This window comes from Sciurus carolinensis, chromosome 3 (assembly GCF_902686445.1).
Source record: "Sciurus carolinensis chromosome 3, mSciCar1.2, whole genome shotgun sequence".
In the NCBI taxonomy this organism is placed as follows: domain Eukaryota; kingdom Metazoa; phylum Chordata; class Mammalia; order Rodentia; family Sciuridae; genus Sciurus; species Sciurus carolinensis.
In genome coordinates this window covers 85034476-85055612 of record NC_062215.1, presented here as the reverse complement: position 1 = coordinate 85055612, position 21137 = coordinate 85034476, and the positions used below count along the sequence as shown (strand labels likewise).

The 21137-nt window shown below is 41.2% G+C and overlaps 1 protein-coding gene across 1 annotated transcript in view; it reads left to right on the top strand.

Moving 5' to 3' along the window:
- Positions 1-21137, top strand: part of Lypd1 (LY6/PLAUR domain containing 1) — a 30493-nt gene continuing 9356 nt past the window's right edge. The window contains exons 1-2 of the mRNA XM_047547678.1: positions 1-318; positions 1662-1799. Of these exons, the coding sequence (XP_047403634.1) occupies positions 267-318; positions 1662-1799 (190 nt within the window). The 5' untranslated portion in view covers positions 1-266. The remainder of the gene's footprint in view (positions 319-1661; positions 1800-21137) is intronic.

Below are 21137 nucleotides of genomic sequence, written 5' to 3'. Positions count from 1 at the left end.
GCCAGTAGTTCTTCAGCTTCAGCAGCCAACTCTGTAGGCGCCGCTCTCGGCCGGGTAGCGCAAGCGAGAGGAGCCGGGACCCGCAGCTCTGAGCCCCAGCGCGGGCTATGCTGGAGCCGCGGGCGACACCTGCGGCTCCTCTCGGCGGCAGCAGCACGGGCCCCGGCAGCTTCAGCAGTCACAGCCACTGCGGCCCGGGCAGCCTCCGCTGCGGTGGCCGCTTCTGATGTGCGCCTGCTCGCTCCCAGCCCCGCGCCTCCGGGAGGATGTGGGTCCTCGGCATCGCGGCAACTTTTTGCGGATTGTTCTTTCTTCCAGGTAAGAAGATGAAGAGGAGAGCAATCCAGCCAGGCTCAGACACCCCATCTACCCTCTGGTCTCTTCGCCCCCAGTGTGCCCAGCTACGGGCCAGCGTTGTTTGGGGATGCCCAGCGGGAGTTTGGTGGTGGCGGCTGTGTCCAGAGGCGCTAGACTGGGAAAGTCTCCAAGTCCCGCGCTGCTGGAGGAGAGCCGGGAGCGGCGGATTTACGCGACTCCCAGCTGCAGCTGCTTCGGCTGCTCTGTCCGGAGAAGCTGGGTTGGGGAAGAGGGAGGGTCAAAGCAGTGCTGTGGCCTCTACGAAAGAGAGAGGACGGCATCCCCTGAACCCCGCCAAGTTGCCAAGCGTTTCTAGCAAACCATGGGAGTGGCGCCGCCGACAGGTGAGCGGCGCCCCGCTGCAGCCTGCTGCCGAAAGGCGACAGGGCTGGGTTGCTGCACTCCAACTCCGAGCTCTATCAATGTGGGGCTAGAGGGGGCACACAGGGGCAGAGGGAACGCTAGCAATTAGTTTTAGACAGAAGCATCCAGACCCAAGGAGAGCACCCGCTGAAGCAATGATAGATGCAGATGCCTGGCTTCCTCTTTGCTACCCAGCTCCGGACTGAGCTCTGCAGAGCTGGGACCCGGACTGCTAGACCCTAAGTCAACGCTTACCCTGAAAGTCCGCGCGGGGAAAGAGCTTGCAGGGTAGCGGTCCAGGAAGCGCGCGCAAACGTACAACACAGGTTGTCTTCTACCAGCTGCAGCCACCCTTTCCGCCGCGAGAACAATTCGGGAGAAGGACCTGAGGACTTAGGGCGCAGTAACACTTGGCGTCCGGCGCCTCCTCTCGGGTTCCGGGGTTGTAGCGCAGGAAGCCTCGGAGCAACAGCACAGGAACGCTGACTTCAAATATTAAATAAATATAACTGAAAGGGCGTCTGTGAATGCAATCATGAATGGTGCCAAAATAGTAATTAAGTAATTTGTAACCAATTAGCAATTAGGCAAATCCTCTGGCATAGACTGGAGCTGAAGCTCCTCTCTAGAACTACTTCGACGTCGGGTTTGTATCCCACCCTCCTCTTTTCAACTTCTTGGGAAAAGAACCCAAGTGGTGTTGGATGAGCTCTTTGTGTCTAGAGCAGGGATCTAGGGGTCGCAGGCAGCGTTCCACTTTATCCTGGGAGAACCTCGGTACCCACCTCCCTCTGCCGGTTTCAGCTACATCTATGAAGACACCAGATCCGCAAGCCTCCTAGAAACCTAGAACCGACAGCTCTGTGGGGCAGGAGGCAGTCGTGGGATCTGGGGTGAACTCTGTGCGAGCCCGTTATGAACCGACTGCATCTGTTCTGCAGGCTTTGCGCTACAAATCCAGTGCTACCAGTGCGAAGAATTCCAGCTGAACAACGACTGCTCCTCCCCTGAGTTCATCGTGAATTGCACGGTGAACGTTCAAGACATGTGTCAGAAAGAAGTGATGGAGCAAAGTGCTGGTAAGAGCCCTGGTGAGACTCTCCCTCCGCCCTTCAGCCTGTTGTGAGGAGGGCGGGCATTAAATTACAGGAAAAGGGACTGACTTTGATTTAATGTGTATGTACACACACTGGTTATCACAGATTTACTTTTACAGTGCTGGGAAAACGACGAGTTCCAAGTTACTTTAATCTCATTAGAGTTAATTACCAGGGCTTCTCCCCAAGGGACTTGGGAGGAGAAGTGTATTTAAATCAGTGTCTCTCCTCTTTTTATTTACTCCCCTCACCTCCCCATTCTAAAAGCAGATCAGAGGGCGGAAAATATATGGATAACCAGCCTCAGCCTGGGAAACTAGACAGTAGCCTGTGAGCGATGTCAGCCTGAAATATGGAGCTAGTTTAAGTTCCCAGAGGTCAGAGCTTGAAAAATGTGTTTTGTCAGAGAGCCACACCATATTTCTTTGAAGAACACTATAGGATCTTTATTTAATTTTAGAACTAATGCATCAAATTTCAGGCACAAATTGCTAAGATCTTTCAAAGAAATGTTTCCAGCACCACTGGTGTAAGTAACTGCTGGTTGGCTGAGTAGGGGGCCTAGGTATTATAAAAGGGATAAAGGCGGGGGGAGCAGAATTCACTTTAGTTAACTAGAGTAAGGACTCCCCAGCATGCCCCCTAATTGTCTTTTCTCAATTCAAGTCCCCCAAAATGTAACTGAAATTTTAAGAAAATATTTGGAACTGTTGCTTCACTTCCAAGGTCAAACCCATAAAAAGAGATATTGCCATTTAAAAGCTATTGAAAAAAATGGGAAATACCATCACGTGATTAATGATATGAATAAAGAGGAGCTCTGCTCCTCTTTAGTTCAGCAAACTGCCCACAGAGCCCCACAAAGTGATTAGAACTATTATGTGATTCCCTTAACCCTTAATCAATGCAAGGATGGTAGTTTTAAAACCTGCACCTTGGGAAAGTAGTTTCCTCTCAATAAGGACCTGAAAATGTCTTGTTGCTCACCGCATGGTTATTTGGGGAGTATGTCTAGCTCCCCATAGCTCATCTCCTCACTGTTCTGTGATGTGGTGTGTATGCGTGGTTTTACACGCTGTTCTTTATGTTCTTTAAAGCTCTTTATTGGCCAGGATGTGGATTCTTTCTACCAAAATCACTCTTCTGGGAAGGTTGAGTCTTAACTGCTCTCAAGAATAACTTGTCCCAAGAAAAGCAGTAAACATTTTTTTCACATGGGATTGGGGGCTATTAAAAAGGCAGAACAAAACAAAATTTAATGGTGATTCTCTAGCTAAGACTGTGGATAATTTTGACAAATGATTTCTTATGTACTGTATTTCATTCTTACATTTTACCCAAGCCCCACATTTCTTGCCCTTCTACCAGAGGGACTGCTGTGGTTTTAGTTTAATCACTGGGAATATTTTATTATTTCTTCCAAGTATTTGTAGCTTTCTTCCTTGGAGTAGATAGAGCCAGACAAAATGAGGAGGTACTGTGAATACCTGAAGAACTTTTTCAGCATCCATGAGGCCTCTGATTACCTGAGCATTGTATTTTATAACCTGGGCTATTGTTGAAAAAGTGATATGACCTGAATTCAAGTAAGAAGGGGTCCTTTTTTTTTTTTTTTAACCTCCCCGAGGAACACTTCTTGTATATCTAAGAGGAATACAACACACTTATTTTTTCACCTCGCTCCATTCTCTTCTCCAAACCACACTATGAAAAGGCAGAGCAGCCATTATAACTCCCACTGTATCCAAAGAAAACTTCAGCACAGAGTCCCCAAGTGCCTGACCTGAGGTTGCTTGCTTTTTAGTAACCCAAGATGGATGTCTTATCTACAAACCGGGTTTCTCTAGCCACAAGTTATTAGCCAAAAGCATAAGTTCATCTCAATTGTGAAGTTTGGAAAACAAGAGCAGTTGTTGAACACAAAAGAAAAACCAGTTATGAGGGAAAGGCACTAGGTCCAAATGTGCACAAGGCATTTTGATCCTAAATTTCAATAGAAGTCAGTCAAATCCACTTGTTTCTGCATCAGAGAGCAATGCCTGGGGGATGATACTCCCTAAGCACTTTCATGTTTATTTTCATGCGATCATTAGAGATCGGTTAAATTGTATCAACAGGCATGAAGAGCAAACCTAAAACTTAAATTGTTAAATGACAACAATGTAGTATAAACATCACAGCAACAAGAACTAACTTTTGTTGTGCCCTATGTATCTGGCCCTTTTCCTAGCACTAAATATAGTGGTTCATGAAATCTGTTAATCCTCTTTTGAGAACTGTTTCACCATGCTCAATCAGTCAGCATTTAATTCCATCTGTGGTCAACTTCTCCACTCAAGAGAGAGAAAGTAATGCCTGTTAAATGGTACCATTAGGAATTAAAATCAGAATTAAGGCATTGAGGGTCTTGCTGCCTTAGAGTTGAAAGGGCCCATTGATTCCTACTTACAGGAATCTTCCTAGAGTTTTGTTCAACTCCACGTGGACACCTCCTTCCCCCACAACCTAAAGTTCATTTCATAGTCCATGATATATCTGGCCATGGATCTTTTATAAGCTCCCCAAGTAATCCTGGGGTAGTCTAAATTAAGAATTGCTGACATTTTTGTGTTAAAACAGAGCAAGCTCCAGAAAAGTTTGATACCTGATCCAAGCCTACCGCTCAACTGTTAGTAAGAAGGACTTGAAACCTTCTTCCCAAGCCAAAATCTTTGCTATAATACCACCCACCAGCCTCTTATATAATCAAACACACCATGGGTTTGCCTGAGAAGATAATTCATGTCAAGTTCTAAGGACTTAGACAATTTTTATCAAGTTTACCTGACAGGCTCAGTAGACAGTCCAGATAGTAGATGTGGAAAGAACATGAAGATCAACCTGTAGGATTGTTAAAATTTGAGTGCTGTGTGGCCTCACATTTTTCATAGATCTTGAAAAACTAGAACTTTAAATGGACTTAGAAAGTTTAATGAACTAAACCAGTCTGACATTAAGCGGTAATGAAAGGCACAGTCTCTCCAAAAATACCAGCGGTGCAGTATGCCCAAGCCTTCAGTTAGTCCTTTCTGGATTAAGTCTGCAAACTCAGCTCTTATGAACTTTAAGTCAGGTACATTTAATTTTCAATTGGGAAATACATTTTAAATTAACCTTTACCTATCCCCCAGAGTGGCATTCCTATTAGGTGTTGAGATTATTTGCTGTTGCTCCCTTTCCCTTTGGTCATTTCTAGAATAATAAGGCTTAGGCTATGGGAAAAGAAAGTTTGCTACAGCGTCTTTCATTGTTCTTACTAATTGATATTTAAATGTTTGCATAACTAATGACATGTGCTCTCACCAGCTCTGCAGTTAATGGGTTAGTGTCTATTTACCAGTACCCTTGATAATGACACTTCTTTTGCTCTTGTTTATCATTGCATTCCATAAAATATTTCAAATATTGATTTTCATTTCAGAATAGAAGCTTCCCCCACCTTCCAGCATGAATTTTTAAACCAGGGTATAAAGAATGTGAATTTGCATTTGTTTGACAGTGCAATCTTGTAATTAGAGTTTTTCCTCTTGACTAGATACAGTGAAAGGGGCATAATTTAATTTTTATAGACTAGCCAATTTCTACCCTTAGTAAAATATAGCTCTGTCAGTGAGCAAAATGTTACAGGTTCTCCCAAACCTTATTTAAAAGTTAAATGCAGTATATTGAGAGAAAGTTCATGGTCTGAATCAGTAACCTAATCGATCTCTTCACCCATCCTTTGCAACATGCATTAATCTATTTGTCTGTTTTGCAATACAAGACTTACTGATTTACATGCCATGTTGCATTCTACATTATAGCTGTATAAGTAAAGGCGATTTTCCTTTTGGATTAGTTAGTTGCTCATTAAGTTGGGCAAGGATGGCTGTAGGCTTTGGGTAGGTTCATTTCATGATCTAAATAAAGGATAGCAAGAGGATAGATGTCCATAGAACAATCAGTCACACTCTTAGAAGAGAGAAATGGAAAGGTAATCACAGCCAATATTTTCTTAAGTGTAGCTCTGCTTAATTTTACCAAGATTGAGAATCATAGGCTCTAGTTTGTCCTTGGTGTTGGCTTGGCAGGAAGGAGACACAGTTCTGCTCATCTGTCTTATACTACTGTCCCTTTATCCTGGATTCTTTTATTTAAGATGTGTGCATGCATTCAAGCACATACACATACACATACACAATGGCATATGTCTGTGTGAGTTTATTTTAATATTTTTGCCTGTGTATATTTGCATATGCCTAAATATACACACATATGTAATCCTTGTAAGAAAAATATTGTCTTTATAGATGTTCAGATTACAAGTTATTCAATCCATGTTATGTTGTAAGCATAAAGACATTGTCTAACATTTTTTCCTGAAGCACTTTATTAGGTATACTGGTGATATTGGTCAATCTTCTGGTGTCTTTCACCTGCCCCTTATCTTCCTTCCTCCTGTCGGGCCTCTTTGTTATGTCCCTTTTAGATATCCCACCTGTAGTTCTTAACTTTCTCACTTTTACACCAGTTCGAATTAATCAGATATATTATGATATATGTTCTACAAATAAAGAACAAAAATTTTAAGATTCCCATCATTTAACTTTGGAAAAGGAAACTTCAACAGGTTAAAGAAAAACTTGAAAACAAAAGGAATTCCAATGTCAAGAAAGATATCCGCATATATTAACAGCAGCCTTGCTAAAAAGGTTTCCATGTCCACTTCAATAAATGTATATGAATTATACAGGAAGAGATTCTGTGCCATGAATGTCAATATCACTCCTCCTTGCCTTTCCGGACACTAAAAGAACACCTTTCTCTTTGGGGCAAGACATTTTGCCAATCAGCTTGCTCACTTAGTTCTCCAGATGCATCCATCTCTTTAATGTGACAGGCAGAGATGGCTTGGGAGGAAGTGTTTGGAGGGGGGATATCACATGCCTTTAGTCCCTGGATTCTGCAGTAAGTGAAGCATTTGTTTATGTTAACTTTCCAGCTGAACAAGCAGCCATGCTGACCTCCCATCTCCACAGATGAAACGTTTGAAGATTGATCCGTCTCTCCCATAACGCTAATTCCTCCCACTACAATTTCATGAAAGCTTCCGTCATTGATGAGTTTCCTAATGAGTTTAAACAGAGAGGCTTCAAAGCTGGTTTTTTTTTCCCCCAAGTGGAAATGAAACAAAGTATGAAAACAAAACACACCATTTCCTTTGAACTTTGAAAAGAAAATCAGTTTTCCTTATATACTCCTGAAACAAACAAACAAACAAACAAAGAAACCCTAAATCTCCAGCTTCTCCAGCCTGTGCTCACTTGCTTACCTGCTCTCTTTCTCTCCCATCTGTATCCTTCCCTCTCTTCCTCCCTCTCTCTACCTCTCTTCCTCCTTTTCTTTCCTTCTGGTAGAATGACTGAGTTAGTTTTAATATCCAAACTAGGCAAATATTTCCTAGCATACTGTGCAGAAGGGCTTGGCACTTCAACCTTTGTTTTTCACTCATTAATTGGAAAGGGCACTTAACTCCATTAGGGGAGAGAGCTCCCATGTTCCAGTCTTTCCATACTCGAGAAATTTGAGGTACTTAATGTCTAGGAGCTTACCTTCTTCCCCTGGAAAATGTAGAAACAGGCTGACTGTTTTCTTATGAGATACAGCACCACAATGAAAAATGCAACCATTTTAACCCCCTTAAAGGAATTGGTCTTAAAAGTGGAGACTTACCTAGATGCTGATGGAAGTTGCTTTTTCCACTATCCATACCTGCCTTGGCTGGATGGTCCAGATATCCCAGCACTAGCTACTATGCACACTGTTCCATCATTTCTCAGATTGACAGAGTACTCAAATTCAACCTTTCATTCCTTGTAATGGCATCCTCATCATTAGTCTGAAAGGCTCCCAGTGTGATCATATCTCCACTGGATAGACATGGACATGTCCTGCAATTTGCTCAAGATCGCACTGCCTGGGGACTAGAATTCTAGTGCCAGGGCATTTCTAATTACTGTGGTACCATTCTCCAAAAATTTTTTTCTTTTCTCTGAGCTTTTTTAAAAACAATTTTATTGATATATTTTACCTACCATAAAGCTCACCATTTTAAAATGTACAGTTCTATGGGTTTTAGTACATTCACAGTTGCTTAACTGTAACCACTATCTAATTCCAAGACATTGTATTGCCCTAAAAAGAAACCTTATAACCATTACCAATCCCTACCATTTTCCCCTCCTCCCAGCCCCTGGAAACCATAAATCTAATTTCTCTTGAAATGGATTTCCCTATTCTGGACATTTCATAAAAATGTGACTTTTGTGATTGGCTTCTTTTGCTTTGGATAATATTTTATGGCTCATTCATGCCATTTTCCATTATGTGATAACTCTTTCCTCTTACCAGTGTAAGTATCTGAAGAGGTATCTTCAGTTTTAGCAGATGTTTAAATGAGTAGGATGGGATGAGATGGGATAGGATATGGTGGTGACCACTAGAACTCCATGAACTAAATAGTTAATTTGCTGAGTTGAAGTAAAACCCGTGCCAAGAGCAAGTCTTTCTAGTGAGCTGTAGAGCAAAGGATTTCATGTTCCTCCAACAACTGGTTTGTGCTGAATATTGGAAGGTCCATCCATTGAGCAGTTAATCTTGAATTGGTTTAGATTAAACATAAAACTCCTCAGGCACATGAATATGAATATGTAGTCCTAATGCCTGATGCTCTTGTCAGTGGTTCCATCTGCCACTTTCCATACATGGCCTCATGCACAGGCAGCAACCCTGAAGCATCATGCCCCTCCAGAGGCTAGAAGGACCTTAACCTTTCTTGTCCATCACTTTCATTCCATAGATAACTTCACTACGGTGCAGTTTTCTTTCCCGAGAGTGTGATCATCTTGATCCCTTTCTCTTTCTCCTCTTGAGAAGGCTTGAGGCTAGAGCCAACTGAGATTCTGGGGAAAGATTTTGATTAAGGAGATCAGATCCTAGCCTGATTTGGTCACCCCCAATGACTCCTGGGTTCCTAAGTCTAGAATTCCTCTCTGAAACCAAATCATTAATAAGAGTCCTTGTATAGGCAGAACTACTGTTTTCATCAGCTTTTTCACTACTGTGACTAAAAACCCAACCAGAACAATTATAGTGGAGGAAAAGTTTATTTGGGGGCTCACAGTTTTAGAGGTCTCAGTCCATAGACAGCCAGCTCCATTCCTCAGGGCTTGAGGTGAGGCATAACATCATTGTGAAAGAGTGTGGCAAAGGGAAGCAGCTCACATGATGATCAGAAAGCAGAGAGACACTCCACTCGACAGATACAAAATATATACCCCAAAACCACGTCCCCAATGCCCACTCCTCCAGCCACAGCCTACTTGCCTTAGTTACCACTCAGTTAATCCCTATGAGGGGATTAATTCACCGCATTAAGATTCTCAACCCAATCATTTCTCCTTTGAACCTTCTTGCATTGTCTCACATGTGAGTTTTTGGGGGATACCTCACATCTAACCCATAACTACTTACCCCTGTTATTTCCTGTCAAAGACCAAGCTGTTTTCTCCTTGTTGTTTTCACTGTATTCTGGGGTGTGGGGGGTTAGTTGCTGATAGGAGACAATGCATTTTCTCTCTTGGGTACTTTGCAAGAAGGCATATCTGTAACTTAGGAGCTTCCATCAAATCTGGGATGATTGAGCCTATGAGTAAATCAAAAAATTGTGATCTATGCCATTAATTCTTTCTAGATGAGGTAAACTTTGGACCGTGGCTACATTGTGATTCAGAAACTGTTTTCATAGACCAGAGCTGTAGGGCATGTTCTCTTATTAATAAATTGCTTCCAATTTTCTGATTGCTGCCAACACTACAAAGCAAAGCAGGAGATGGACTGAATTAAGTGTTTTAGATAAGGTGAAACCATTGAGAGTTTGTAATAAATTGCTTTTTTTAAAGGATGCGTTAAAATAGAATAGAGCAGTGATGGTTCAAGCTGTTGATTTCAAGGGTTTTATGACTTTGCAAACCATAAGCAGGATTCACATGCAAAAGTGATAAAGTGTTGTATTATTTTAAGGAAGTTGTGATACTTGGTCCAGCGCGTTTCATTTCTCACCGGACATGGACAATAGCTTTTTATGTTTTTCTATTTCTTGGACTTGTTCACAAGCGCGGTGGAACGACTACAGACAGTGCCAGAGGCGGGTGGTGCCAGGCGTGCTGCTCTGAGCCTGCCGTAGTCCGAGCACCCTGCACACGGGATGAATACGAATGTGCAGAGCTTGATGCTGCTCTCCACCGAGACTTCTTCAAAGAGCATCAGCGAAGCAGTTGTATTAAGTAATACCGGGCACTAGGTTTTACGCACTCTTTTACTGCTTATGCAAAACCTAACAAACCATTTGGGTCTCTGGTAACTTAAGAAAACCTATACCAAATAGCAAGAAAGTAGGCAGGGTGACTAGTTTTCCACCCAGTTAAGAATCCAAACTGAGAGTGTGAAGGGATCTCAGTTACAAAGTGAGATTGTCTGGAGAGTTTCACTGTCTTCAGAGGGTAGGGCAGTGGGCGGGAGCTGCGCCTGGAGACAGATGAGTTAACTAACTTCCCCTGAAAGGCTGGACAACTTCCTATTCAGCCTGTCACTGGCTTTTGGAAGGGAAAGAAATATAAAGCAAATCAGAAGCAGCTGTTTGGCATAAGAGGGGGTAAAGATGGTTTGCTTAAGCCAGCCTCTGTGACACCTGAATCTGTGTGAAAAAGCCAGCTAGGGGACCTGCTCACCTGCACCCTGTTGGGAAGCATCTCTAGCAGTTGCTGTAGTGCTGACAGGAGCCTAATAGAAGGATGTTCTGGCAAGTTCAGCTTGATCCAGTGTTCTCCAGCCAGCAATTTGCCTAGTGCCAAATCATTTTCATATTTTAGGGTATATTTTTCTAATTCAAATTGAAGTACAGCTCCATTCACTAGGGCCTATTATTGTTCTTCATTTCTGTACATGGGCTCCTGAAAGGATGCTTGTTGTCCAAGCATTTTTAAATATTATATCAAAAACAAAGGTGCTCAAATCTTTAACATAAGAAAAAAATAGAATAAAGACAGGTAGAATGCATCTACACTTTTTAGTTAAGCTGGAAGTAGCTGACTAATGCCTTTGTCCTTTAAGAAATCAATCTGAAATATAATGCAACCCCGGATTTTCTAATTTGTCAGATTGCTTTGAAGGCTGACCTGGCTTCACTTTGAGTAGGAGTGTTTTCAGGAAATGAACAGGTGTGTGGGCACATATACTCTCCAACCAAGCTAACTTGGGATCAAGGCAGTTGGGGAAGCAGATCAACACTAGCCAATCTTATTACCAGGAACTCAGTTACACCAATTTCAGCCCTGGTCTTGAACTCTATGGGGAAGAAACAACTTCCCCCCCACCCATATAATGATATTCCTCCCTCCAAACCCCTAGTCCTCTGCCATACAGGAGATGCACATTAAAAATACCTACAGATCAACTCCACAAGACACATGCAATTCAGACTTTCAACTGGAGAATGTACAACTTCTAAACCATTTAGTTGGAGCAAAGTAGACCACAGAGAAAAGCAAATTAAAAAAAAAAAAGTTTTTACTCTCCTGCTATTTATCCTTATATTATTTCATCAGGCTCTAACAATCCAACTAATTGCTTTTATCTTTTTTTGGGGGAGTGTACCAGGTGCACTTAACTACTGAACCACATCCCCAGCCCTTTTTTATTTTGAGACAGGGCCTTGCTAAGTTGCTTTGGGCCTCACTAAGTTGCTAAGGCTGGTTTTGAACTTGTGATCTTCCTGCCTTAGTCTCCCAGAGCCCTTGAGATTATAGGTGTGCACCACTGTGCCCCACTAATTACTTTTATTCTTGCCCTTTGTATAGAATATTATTAGTGTCATTATCATGGTATTAACAAAGCCTGAGTGCTAGCTATTCTAGGGCCTGTCATAGCCCCTAGATATCAAGAAACATTTCAGTCTATCCCCTCCATTATTAAAAAAATCAGTCAGTTGTTGCTGCCATGAAATTCACTTCTGTTTTTGCCTACACCTTGGACCTTGCTTCCTCTGTAACTTAAAAATGCTTTTGACTGTAACAGGGACTTAAACCATGAAGATATTTATTACTTACAAAAGGAGATAGTCCACAAGGAGGGGGTCTTGGGGTCACTTCCATATCACAGCAATGCCATCAAAGACCTAAGCTTTCTCCATTTTCCTGCTTACTTTTCCAAGCATGGTGTGCTTTGTATTCAGGCTCAAGGGCACAAGGCTGACCACTATGTTCCATTTGAAGAGACAGCGCTATGGAACTTTCGTCTTCACCTTTGCCTTTTAATAAGAAAACAGAAGCTTTCCTAAAGTCCTCCAAAAGAATTTTGCTATTTCTTCTCAGTCAGATCATTATCTCAAGGCCACTAGAAGCTTTAAAGGTAGGTATTGGAGGGTTAACTGTCAGTGTCTGCCAAATTACCTTTTAAGACACGCATGCACAGTTGAAAAAAAATTGATTTCAGTGCTTCCAAGGACTCCAGGAGAAAGGACATGGATAATTTCCTCTCTCAAATATCACCTGCTCTTTTTCCTAAAAACACTGAGATGCATAGTCAAAGGATCTTAATCCTGATCATTGCCACCTTTTGAAAAGGAAGGAAACGTATACCTACATGCAATGTCCTGAAATTTAGCACAAAATATGCATGACATTCCAGAAATCTTGTTCACTAAGTGTTGTCATATAAATTTATAACTAAATTTCAGTTTGAGGCTATTTCCTGCAGAGGAGAATGCCGTGTTTGTGGTGACAAATATAGGGTTGCTTTGGGTTAAATGCTTAGCTGTTCTTGGATCATTTCCATCTGGAGTCATCTTGCCCCTTTTTCCTACATTTGGGTGAATTTGTATGCAAGATATTGATTAAGAACCTTTGGGGCTGCGGTTGTGGCTCAGTGGTAGAGTACTTGCCTAGCACGTGTGACGCACTGGGCTTGAATGTCAGCACCACATATAATGAATGAATAAAATAAAGGTCCACCACAACTAAAAAAATTTTTTAAAAAAAGAATCTTTGGCCCCCACTTTGTTAATCTTATCATTTGAGAAAAATAATGAGAAGGACATCAAAGTTACAGATGCAAGCTCATGTCAGGCATGGTGGCGCACACCTGTAATCCCAGCAGCTGGGGAGGCTGAGGCAGGAGGAACACAAGTTCAAGGTCAGCCTCAGCATCTTAGCAAGGCCCTGTTTCTAAAAAAAAAAAAAAAAAGGCGGGGACTAGGGATGTGTCTCAGTGGTTAGGTGTCCCTGGGTTCAATACCCAGTACCCTCAAAAAATAAATAAGTAAAAAGGAATAAGAGCATAGTTTTACTGAGTTTTTTGAATAGCACTCTAATAAGTCATCAATCCGTTCCCTCCATCCCCCATGGCAAACTGGAGAACAAAGACACCAGCCGAGGAAAAACAGGTGACTTCACAGAAAATTTCCTGGCTCAGAAAATTATAAACAAGCAGAGAAATCCAGATCGAATGCAAGACTAAAGTAAAACTAACAATTGGCATCATACATTATGGGTTGGTTGTTTGCTTGCTATAATTAAGTTGGCATCAGTGGTTAACAGCCTTGAAAATTAAACTCAACAACAATAACAACAACAACCAAAAAAAAAAAAAAACTTCTGGAAAGGGTAATCAGAGTCTTCTGCATAATGAACTTAGCACACCCAGTTATAAGGAAAAAGAATGCATTTTTTCTTTTTTTTGTGGTGCTAGGGATTGAACCCAGGGCCTTGTGCCTGTGAGGCAAGCACTCTACCAACTGAGCTATATCCCTAGCCCAGAATGCATTCTTGGGGTAGCTTGTTTCATGTCTATTTTGTTGCTAGGCTTATTTTAATAAACATGTTTATTTTTATTCTTAGGGGTCATTGGAACCCCAGAGTGTTAGTCTCAATTTCCAGTTCCACCTGCTAGGCAAAGATGGGCCAATGGGTCAGCATCAATATGAATGTGCAGTGCAAAGCTTGGCACTTTTTTCTTTTTTTGGTCCTTCTAAAATGGATTGTTAACATTCTTGTTTGGTTCCTCTGGCCATCTGCAGCTAAAATGGAGGGGACTTCTTTGGCCTTTGAATATTTCACATCCGTGGCAAAGGAAAAGCACTTAAGAGCCAGCACACAAAATTGTTCAAAAAAGAACTACCTTCCAGGTCTGCTCTCTTTATGCCTGATCACCAGTGCCCATCATGGCAGTAACAGGCATAAATATAGATAAGCCTCCTCTTCCTGAGTTTTTGCCATTAGAATGCAAAGAATGTCATATTTTCTTATGTGGTATTCTTTAAAGAGAAAAAAAATACTTGGGAAAAGATCGAAGATCTTTTTTCTTGCCATTTCTTTCAATACTCAGTGAAAATGCATGTAGTTCATTCCAATTACCCTTTCCCAAGCATTTTTCTTTGAGGAACTCTTCCTAGTCCTGCATAGAATATTTATTGTGATGTGATCATAACTATGGTACAGTAAGCGTTGGGTATTTTTCAAGTAGAGAAAGATTAGTCTCACTCCCTGACAGGCATTCACACAAGTAGTAGTTTACCATAGAAGTTGGACTTTAAGCTAAATTGCATATGGAGTGAAAAGTAATGTACTATTTAAAGGCTCCATTTAGAAATTCTGCATTGTTGTACCAGCAAACAGAACAGAAGCAAAGTAAACTACTAGAAAATTTAAATGCATGATGGTCCATAATGGGAGAAAATGAGGTTTTTATGCCTCTATTTTAATTGAACAATGTTTCCTAATCCCCCAGAGAATATTAATTTCTAGGACACTATGCAAACTGGGACATATGTAACCTATTGGGGTCTAATAAGGGTTCAAAAATTGTCAGTCTTCCTTTTTATTCAGGCTCTGATCAAATTGGGAAATAAATGAGGAACAAGGCAGATGAAGCCAAAAATATCACTGTTGTAACCAAGAAATACTAAGATGGAGGGAATAACTTTGGAGTAAGAGATTGGTTTTTGAATTAGCATCTCCAAATTAGTTGGTCTACCCAGTCAGAGATAAGGCCAGATAGAAGAAACATCTTGCCCTGAGGAGCAGAGCAGAATATTTCTTTAATATGAATCAGTAACGCTAAAGAAGGGAAAAGTATGAGAGGAGAAACATGTTCCATTAGAGTCTACCCAAACCTAGCAAAAAGATATGTCACTCCACCTACATTGGGGAAGAGAAAGTAAAGGTGGAGGGAGATCAGGAGTTACACTAATTCAGTTCCCTTCATATGGAAGAAAACACCAATACCAAGGGAGAAACATTCCCCCAGTAATCTTCCCTCAAACCCAACATACTGAAAAAGAGTCATTTTAGGATCCCCCAAGTACTTTGAGGCAAGAGTAAAACAGTTAAATAACAGGGACATTTAGGGTTATGCTTTTTTACCTACACATGGACATATACACTCCACTGGTCATCAACATGAGCAGTAACAAACCATTCTTTGTGGCAGCATGTGTTAGGGTATATGTAACACAGAGCATATAAACGTGTCCCTCACATGTACCAATGACTTTCAAAAACAGGCTTTTTATTTTGAAATAATCCGAGACTTACAAAAAAGTTGCAAAAATTGTACAGTTTCTGCATACCCTTCACCAAGCTTCCATTAAATGTTAACAACATGTGTAACAGTATTTCAGTGATCAAAACTAAGAAATTAGCACTGGCACATTACTATTAAGGAACCCATGCTTTCTACTAGGATTTCCCCAGTTTTTCCTGTTATGGGACCAGGGTCCCATATTGCATTTCATTGTCGTGTCATTCTCCTCTAATCTTGAACATCTCTTCATTCTTCCCTTGTCTTTCATGATCTTGACATTTTTTTTAAGAGAGCTAGTCAGATTTTTGTTTGTTTTGTTTTGTATACTAACCCTCAATTTGGGTTTGTTGGACGCTTTATCATGGTCAGATTGAAGTTTTGCAGTTTTGATACGGATTCTCAGAACTGATGTGCTGATGTGCCCTTCTATGGCATCATGTCAAGCAGTAACATGCTGTCAGTTTATCTTATTACTGGTGATTTTAACTTGAGCATTTAATTCAGATGATGTCTGCTGGGTTTCTTCAATGTGAAATTACTGGTTTTCCCTTTACAATTAATAAATAACATGAGGGAGAAAATTTGATATTGTATACAAATATCCTGTTTCTCTTCAAACTTTACACAATAATTTCAGTATCAATTATAACTATAGTGTTCTAATCTTAATTTCTATTTACCTCTTTCCTTTTACATTTGTTAATTAGAATTCTTGTGTAAAGAAGAGCTGTCCCTTGCTCTCCATTTATTTATTCAGTCATTTTTAGTAGTATGAATTTATAGATATTTACTTCATATTACTATGATTACTTATTTTATTGCTCAAATTGCTCCAGCTTTGTCCACAGGGTGGTTGACCCCTATGACCATTCAACGTGCCCCATAATTTTTCAAACATGTCCTTTTTGGCCCAAGATATTCCAGGCTTATCTCAAATTTTCCCTCCCCAACCTTGCCTATTACTTTTCCCCAGTAGCTGTTTCTTTTAATTAAAAACAAACGAACAAACAGACCACAAGCCAAGCAAGCTGATCTTTCTTAGTCACAGCTATTGGCTGGCACAGTCAAAGGTGCTCTCTAAACACTCTCATCTTATCCCTCACCATTTTACTCTGTTAGGTAGTATCCTTGCTTTTTTAAAAGGGTAAATTAAAGTTCATAGAAGTCAAGTGCATTCCTCAGAAAAGTGGCCCAGGGAGGATTCTAGCCCAGGTGTGTTGAATTCCAACAGAGTTCATGTTCTTTCCACTGAGTAAGAAATTATTTCAGAAGTAAAATGAAACGGGGATATGATCTGCTTCAGTTTCCTTTGGTAGATGAAGAAACAGGCCAAAACAGGAGAAGATCAAGACTTTTGGAAGCCCCAGAATTTAATGGGATAAGTTAATGGAAGAACCTGCTCTTTGGACATTTTAGCTCAGAATTTCTTTACATTCTGACATTGTCAGTAATTCTTTCCACCTTGTTTTCACTGATAAAACTATTAACAATTTCAACTCATTATTGAAACATCCATTGGTTACCTTGTGACCAAATACCATTGCCTGTCAGGTTACCAATAACTATTAATGGAAATTTTTGAAACTGAATAGTCACTTTGACAAGCCAAGAAATAATACATCAAAGAATGCACTGAACAATAGCTCCTTTTACAACCAAATACCTTTTTAGTAAGTAACATGGCTATATTAACTCCAGACTATCTCTTTGGCAATATAAATTCACTTGAAAATAGTATTTTCTAAAAGAAACAACTATTAATTTTTTTCTTTTTTTACTTCTCATCATCAAGTATGATGTTTCAAAGGAGACTTAGAAAAACATAAAATTCCTTAAAGTGCATCTAAAAAATTCCAGCTAAGCCCAGTAGGGAAGAAAGTTACCACACTTATTTTATATGACACATTGAAAAGTTTTTTTGTATGAAAAGTAGAAGAGAGAAGAGCAGAACCCAACCCTCTGGACCCAGCAGGGTTACAATGAGGACATTACAGAAAACAAGGCATGCTGGAACTTTTGTGTTAGACCTCCTTAACTGAGGTGGCTTCTGAGTCATGCTAGACATTGAAGAAAGAACTAGACAGGAAGTCAAAAAGAGAAAGACGGGTGCCCTGATAGAGAACCTCAGGGGAGGCTCTGCACAGGTTTTCCTGCAGGGTTGTGGTTTTAAATAGAACAGCACCATAAGACATCTAAACGCTAGTTTTACTCAACAGGCCTGCATCCGGGCCATGCTGGTTACAGCCTTCAGGTCGTGACTCCAACTTTGCCTTTCTTTTTCCTTCTCCCCTGTAGCCACTGCTCTCCATTCCTGTGGATTCTGAACCAACTGCAGGGTTTGGACCTGCTCTGAAGAGCAGGCTTACTGCAGAGACAGTTCAATGAAAAAGCATTTTAAAATAAGAGAAGATTCTACAAATCCTATAAAACTTGCGAAGGCCTTTGATAGAGTGGCCTTTGAGTAGACACATATGGAACTCAGAGAGACCCTTTTTGAGTTTGTCTGAAAGCAAATGTTCCAAACTGTTGGTGGCTTCCCTCATATAAGGGCAGAAGGAAAACTGAGTGGAAGGGGCAGTTTTATATTGTAGCAGTGATGGGATTTTGATAGAATAGAACAAAGGTCAGAAAACTCTGACACTCAGGCCAAATCCAGCCCATTACCTATGTTATGAACAGAATCATGTCCTACCCAAAATTCATATGTTGCATCCCTGGTCCCCAATATAATACTATTTGGGAGAAGGAGCCTTGGGAGGCAATGATGAGGTCATGAGGGTAGGGCCCTGGTCTGATGGGATTATTGTCCTTATAAGACAGAGAAAGAGGTACCTTAGCTCTCTTTTTCTTTTTTGTTGGTACACACAGAGAAAAAATTATATGAGAACACAGAAGGCAACTAGCTATCAACCAGGAGGAAAACCTTCACTAGAACCGAATTCCCAGACACCTTGATCTTGAACTTCTAGTCTCCGGGACTGGGACAGTATAGATTTCTGTTAAGCCACATGGAGTGTGGTATTTTGTTATGGCAGCCCTAGCAAAAAACTATATCCTATTTGTGATATTTTGTTATGGCAACCCCAGCAAAAAGCTATATCCTATTTCTGTAAATAGTTTTATTGCAACCCACGAAGCCTACTTGTTCCCACCAGAATATCAGAATAGACTAGCTGTGACAGAATATCCTTTGACCTGCAGAGGTCAAAATTTTTATTATCTAGTCCTTCACAGAAAAGCATGTCATCCCTGGAATGGAAACTTCCTATGTACAGTGTGAATTTTAATATACCAGGAGGATATTGAAGGGCCAAAGGAAAGAAACCATCTTAGTGAGCAGTTGCCAAATTAGCACTGGCCTGATCCCCCTCAGGAGTAACTTAGATTACTCACCTGGTTACTTATTGGCAAATAGTGAGGGCGCATACTCTCAACAGTTGAAGTTCTTGAAGGGCAGGTGCCTGGGGGAGCCCATCCTCCAGTGAGGCTGACAGGGCATGTCAGCCATGACAATGGTATAAAGGAAATGACTGATTAAGCACCAGCCTGGATGGTGATGAAGAAGGGGCTGCCTCACCTCTCTCTCCATGGCTGCAGCTCCTTGGGGTGTTGGAGACTTCCTCAGTCCCTGCAATAGAGGGGGAGCCAGGTCGTAATGCAGAATGAAATCTTTGCTCTAAGTGAGAAGACTTCTCCTTAGAAAAATTAAAATGTGCTTTTACAGTCTATGTACTTTCAGCATCTTGAAGAATTAATTTGGAAAGTTAGATCAACTGTGTCAGAATTACCTGTGGGTTCTGGAAATCTGCATATTTAAGGAATGCCCAGGTAATTCTACACACAAATGTCTGTGAGGCAACACCATTTGAACACTTCTCGCGTGGTGAAATTCTAGCATGGCTCTTATCAGGAACAGGGAGCACCTTCAGGCAGTCCCTTGGTGAAGTACTAAATACTTGGCAAAGTGCCTTCAGTGAAGGAAGGTTTGGGCCAAAGGGATAATGCCATGTCAGTGTTCAGTTCATTAAAATACATGTAATTTTCTGCTGCCAGTCAGGTCAGCTTTCAGGCTTCTGGATCAGAATGCTAGTCTGAGAAGCATGTTCCAAATCTCTGTAATGTGAAATTCCAAAGCTCAGACTCTTCTTGAGCTCAGCTTGCTCTCAAAAGGGTGTTACAGGTACTTTTTATTCTGCTTTTTATTCTGCTGTGGTGACCCAGCTGTATTAGGAACAAGTAAAAAGAATGATACTCACACAAAGAGAAAACACCATCTTTTTTCCCCCTCTTTGTTATTAATAATTCAACCTTGTAAAGCAAGCCTGATACCTGATGGAGTGCTCACTACCTAGGAAACGGGGCCAGCCAGCATTCACAGCAACTTCCAAACCCTCTTGCTTTCTCAGTCCTTCTGTACCATCTCCTGGTTTGCCTTTGGTCATCCTCCATCTCAAAGCAAAACTAACATGTCTGCTGAAATGTGGCCCAAAGATGGTCCAGGAGGAATAGAGCTAGAGTGTATAAAGCTGGGGGGAAGTAGAAGGCAATAATTTTAAGTGTTGAGTAAATAAATCAGTGATTATTGAAGTCACTATCCCCTCTGGGTTAAGCACCCTGAGGTATGTAAATGCAAGAGCTAGCTACTTGTATAAATTAAAGGCATGAGTCAGAAAATGTCTCCTGGGCAGAGATGATAATAATAATGACTACAGCAGCAAACACCTACTTTGTGTCCAGCACATTTCCAAATACCTTACACATAATAATTCATTTAACTTGGAGGGATCATTTCTGACGTCTGTAAAACAGGACACACCATAGTGGAGAAATGCTATTGAGCATCTCTTTGGGTGCTTTTAAATCTAAATATATATTAAGCTCCAGCATTTAGGGTATAGAGGATTCAGTTCCTTTTTCCTTATTTCCATATTCTACCTTTTCAACATAACTCCTGGTAGCATACATTCCTCCATAGCCTAATTTGATAGGTCCTGTGGAACAGGTACGATTGCTACAATGGAATGAACCCCCCTGGAAGTAACTTCAGTATTTTATTTTTCCTTTCCTTCATTCCTTGGCATGCCCCTCATTCACAGCCTAAATAAGGCAGATTAATAGAAATTAGTTCCTTGGGGAGAACCATGTGTGGTAATTTTGAAGCAAGCATGCATAGCCACCCATCTAAATCCAAGAGCCCCCAGGAGGCCATCACCTCTCTAAAGACTTAAAGAGGATTAAAGTTTTAAATGCTGGGCGTCTTGATTAATTTGGTGATAGTGGGTGGTGTGTTGCATGAACAAACATCTGGTTTGCAGATTAAACCTGTGAGAAATGACTTGGCATTGATGGGATACATCTCTGTGCCCCTGTGGAGTAGAGCGGCAGGAGCAATTCCAAGCTGGGATTAGCCCAGCCAAATTTGATAGACAGCCCTTCATCAACCAGCAGAGCCTGCTGGCCCTATGTCTGAATCTCCATTACCAAGATCAGAGCCTCTCACAGCTCTGCTTGTGTCAACCAAGGCCTGGAGACTTGTAGCTCTATGTAACCTTACTACTCAGTTCGTACTGACCTAGGAATAAAATTCCAGCCACAATTTGTCAGAAACATTCCCACTGTCATGGGACCTGAAGACCCCCTTTGTATTATCCTCCTCCTCCCTTT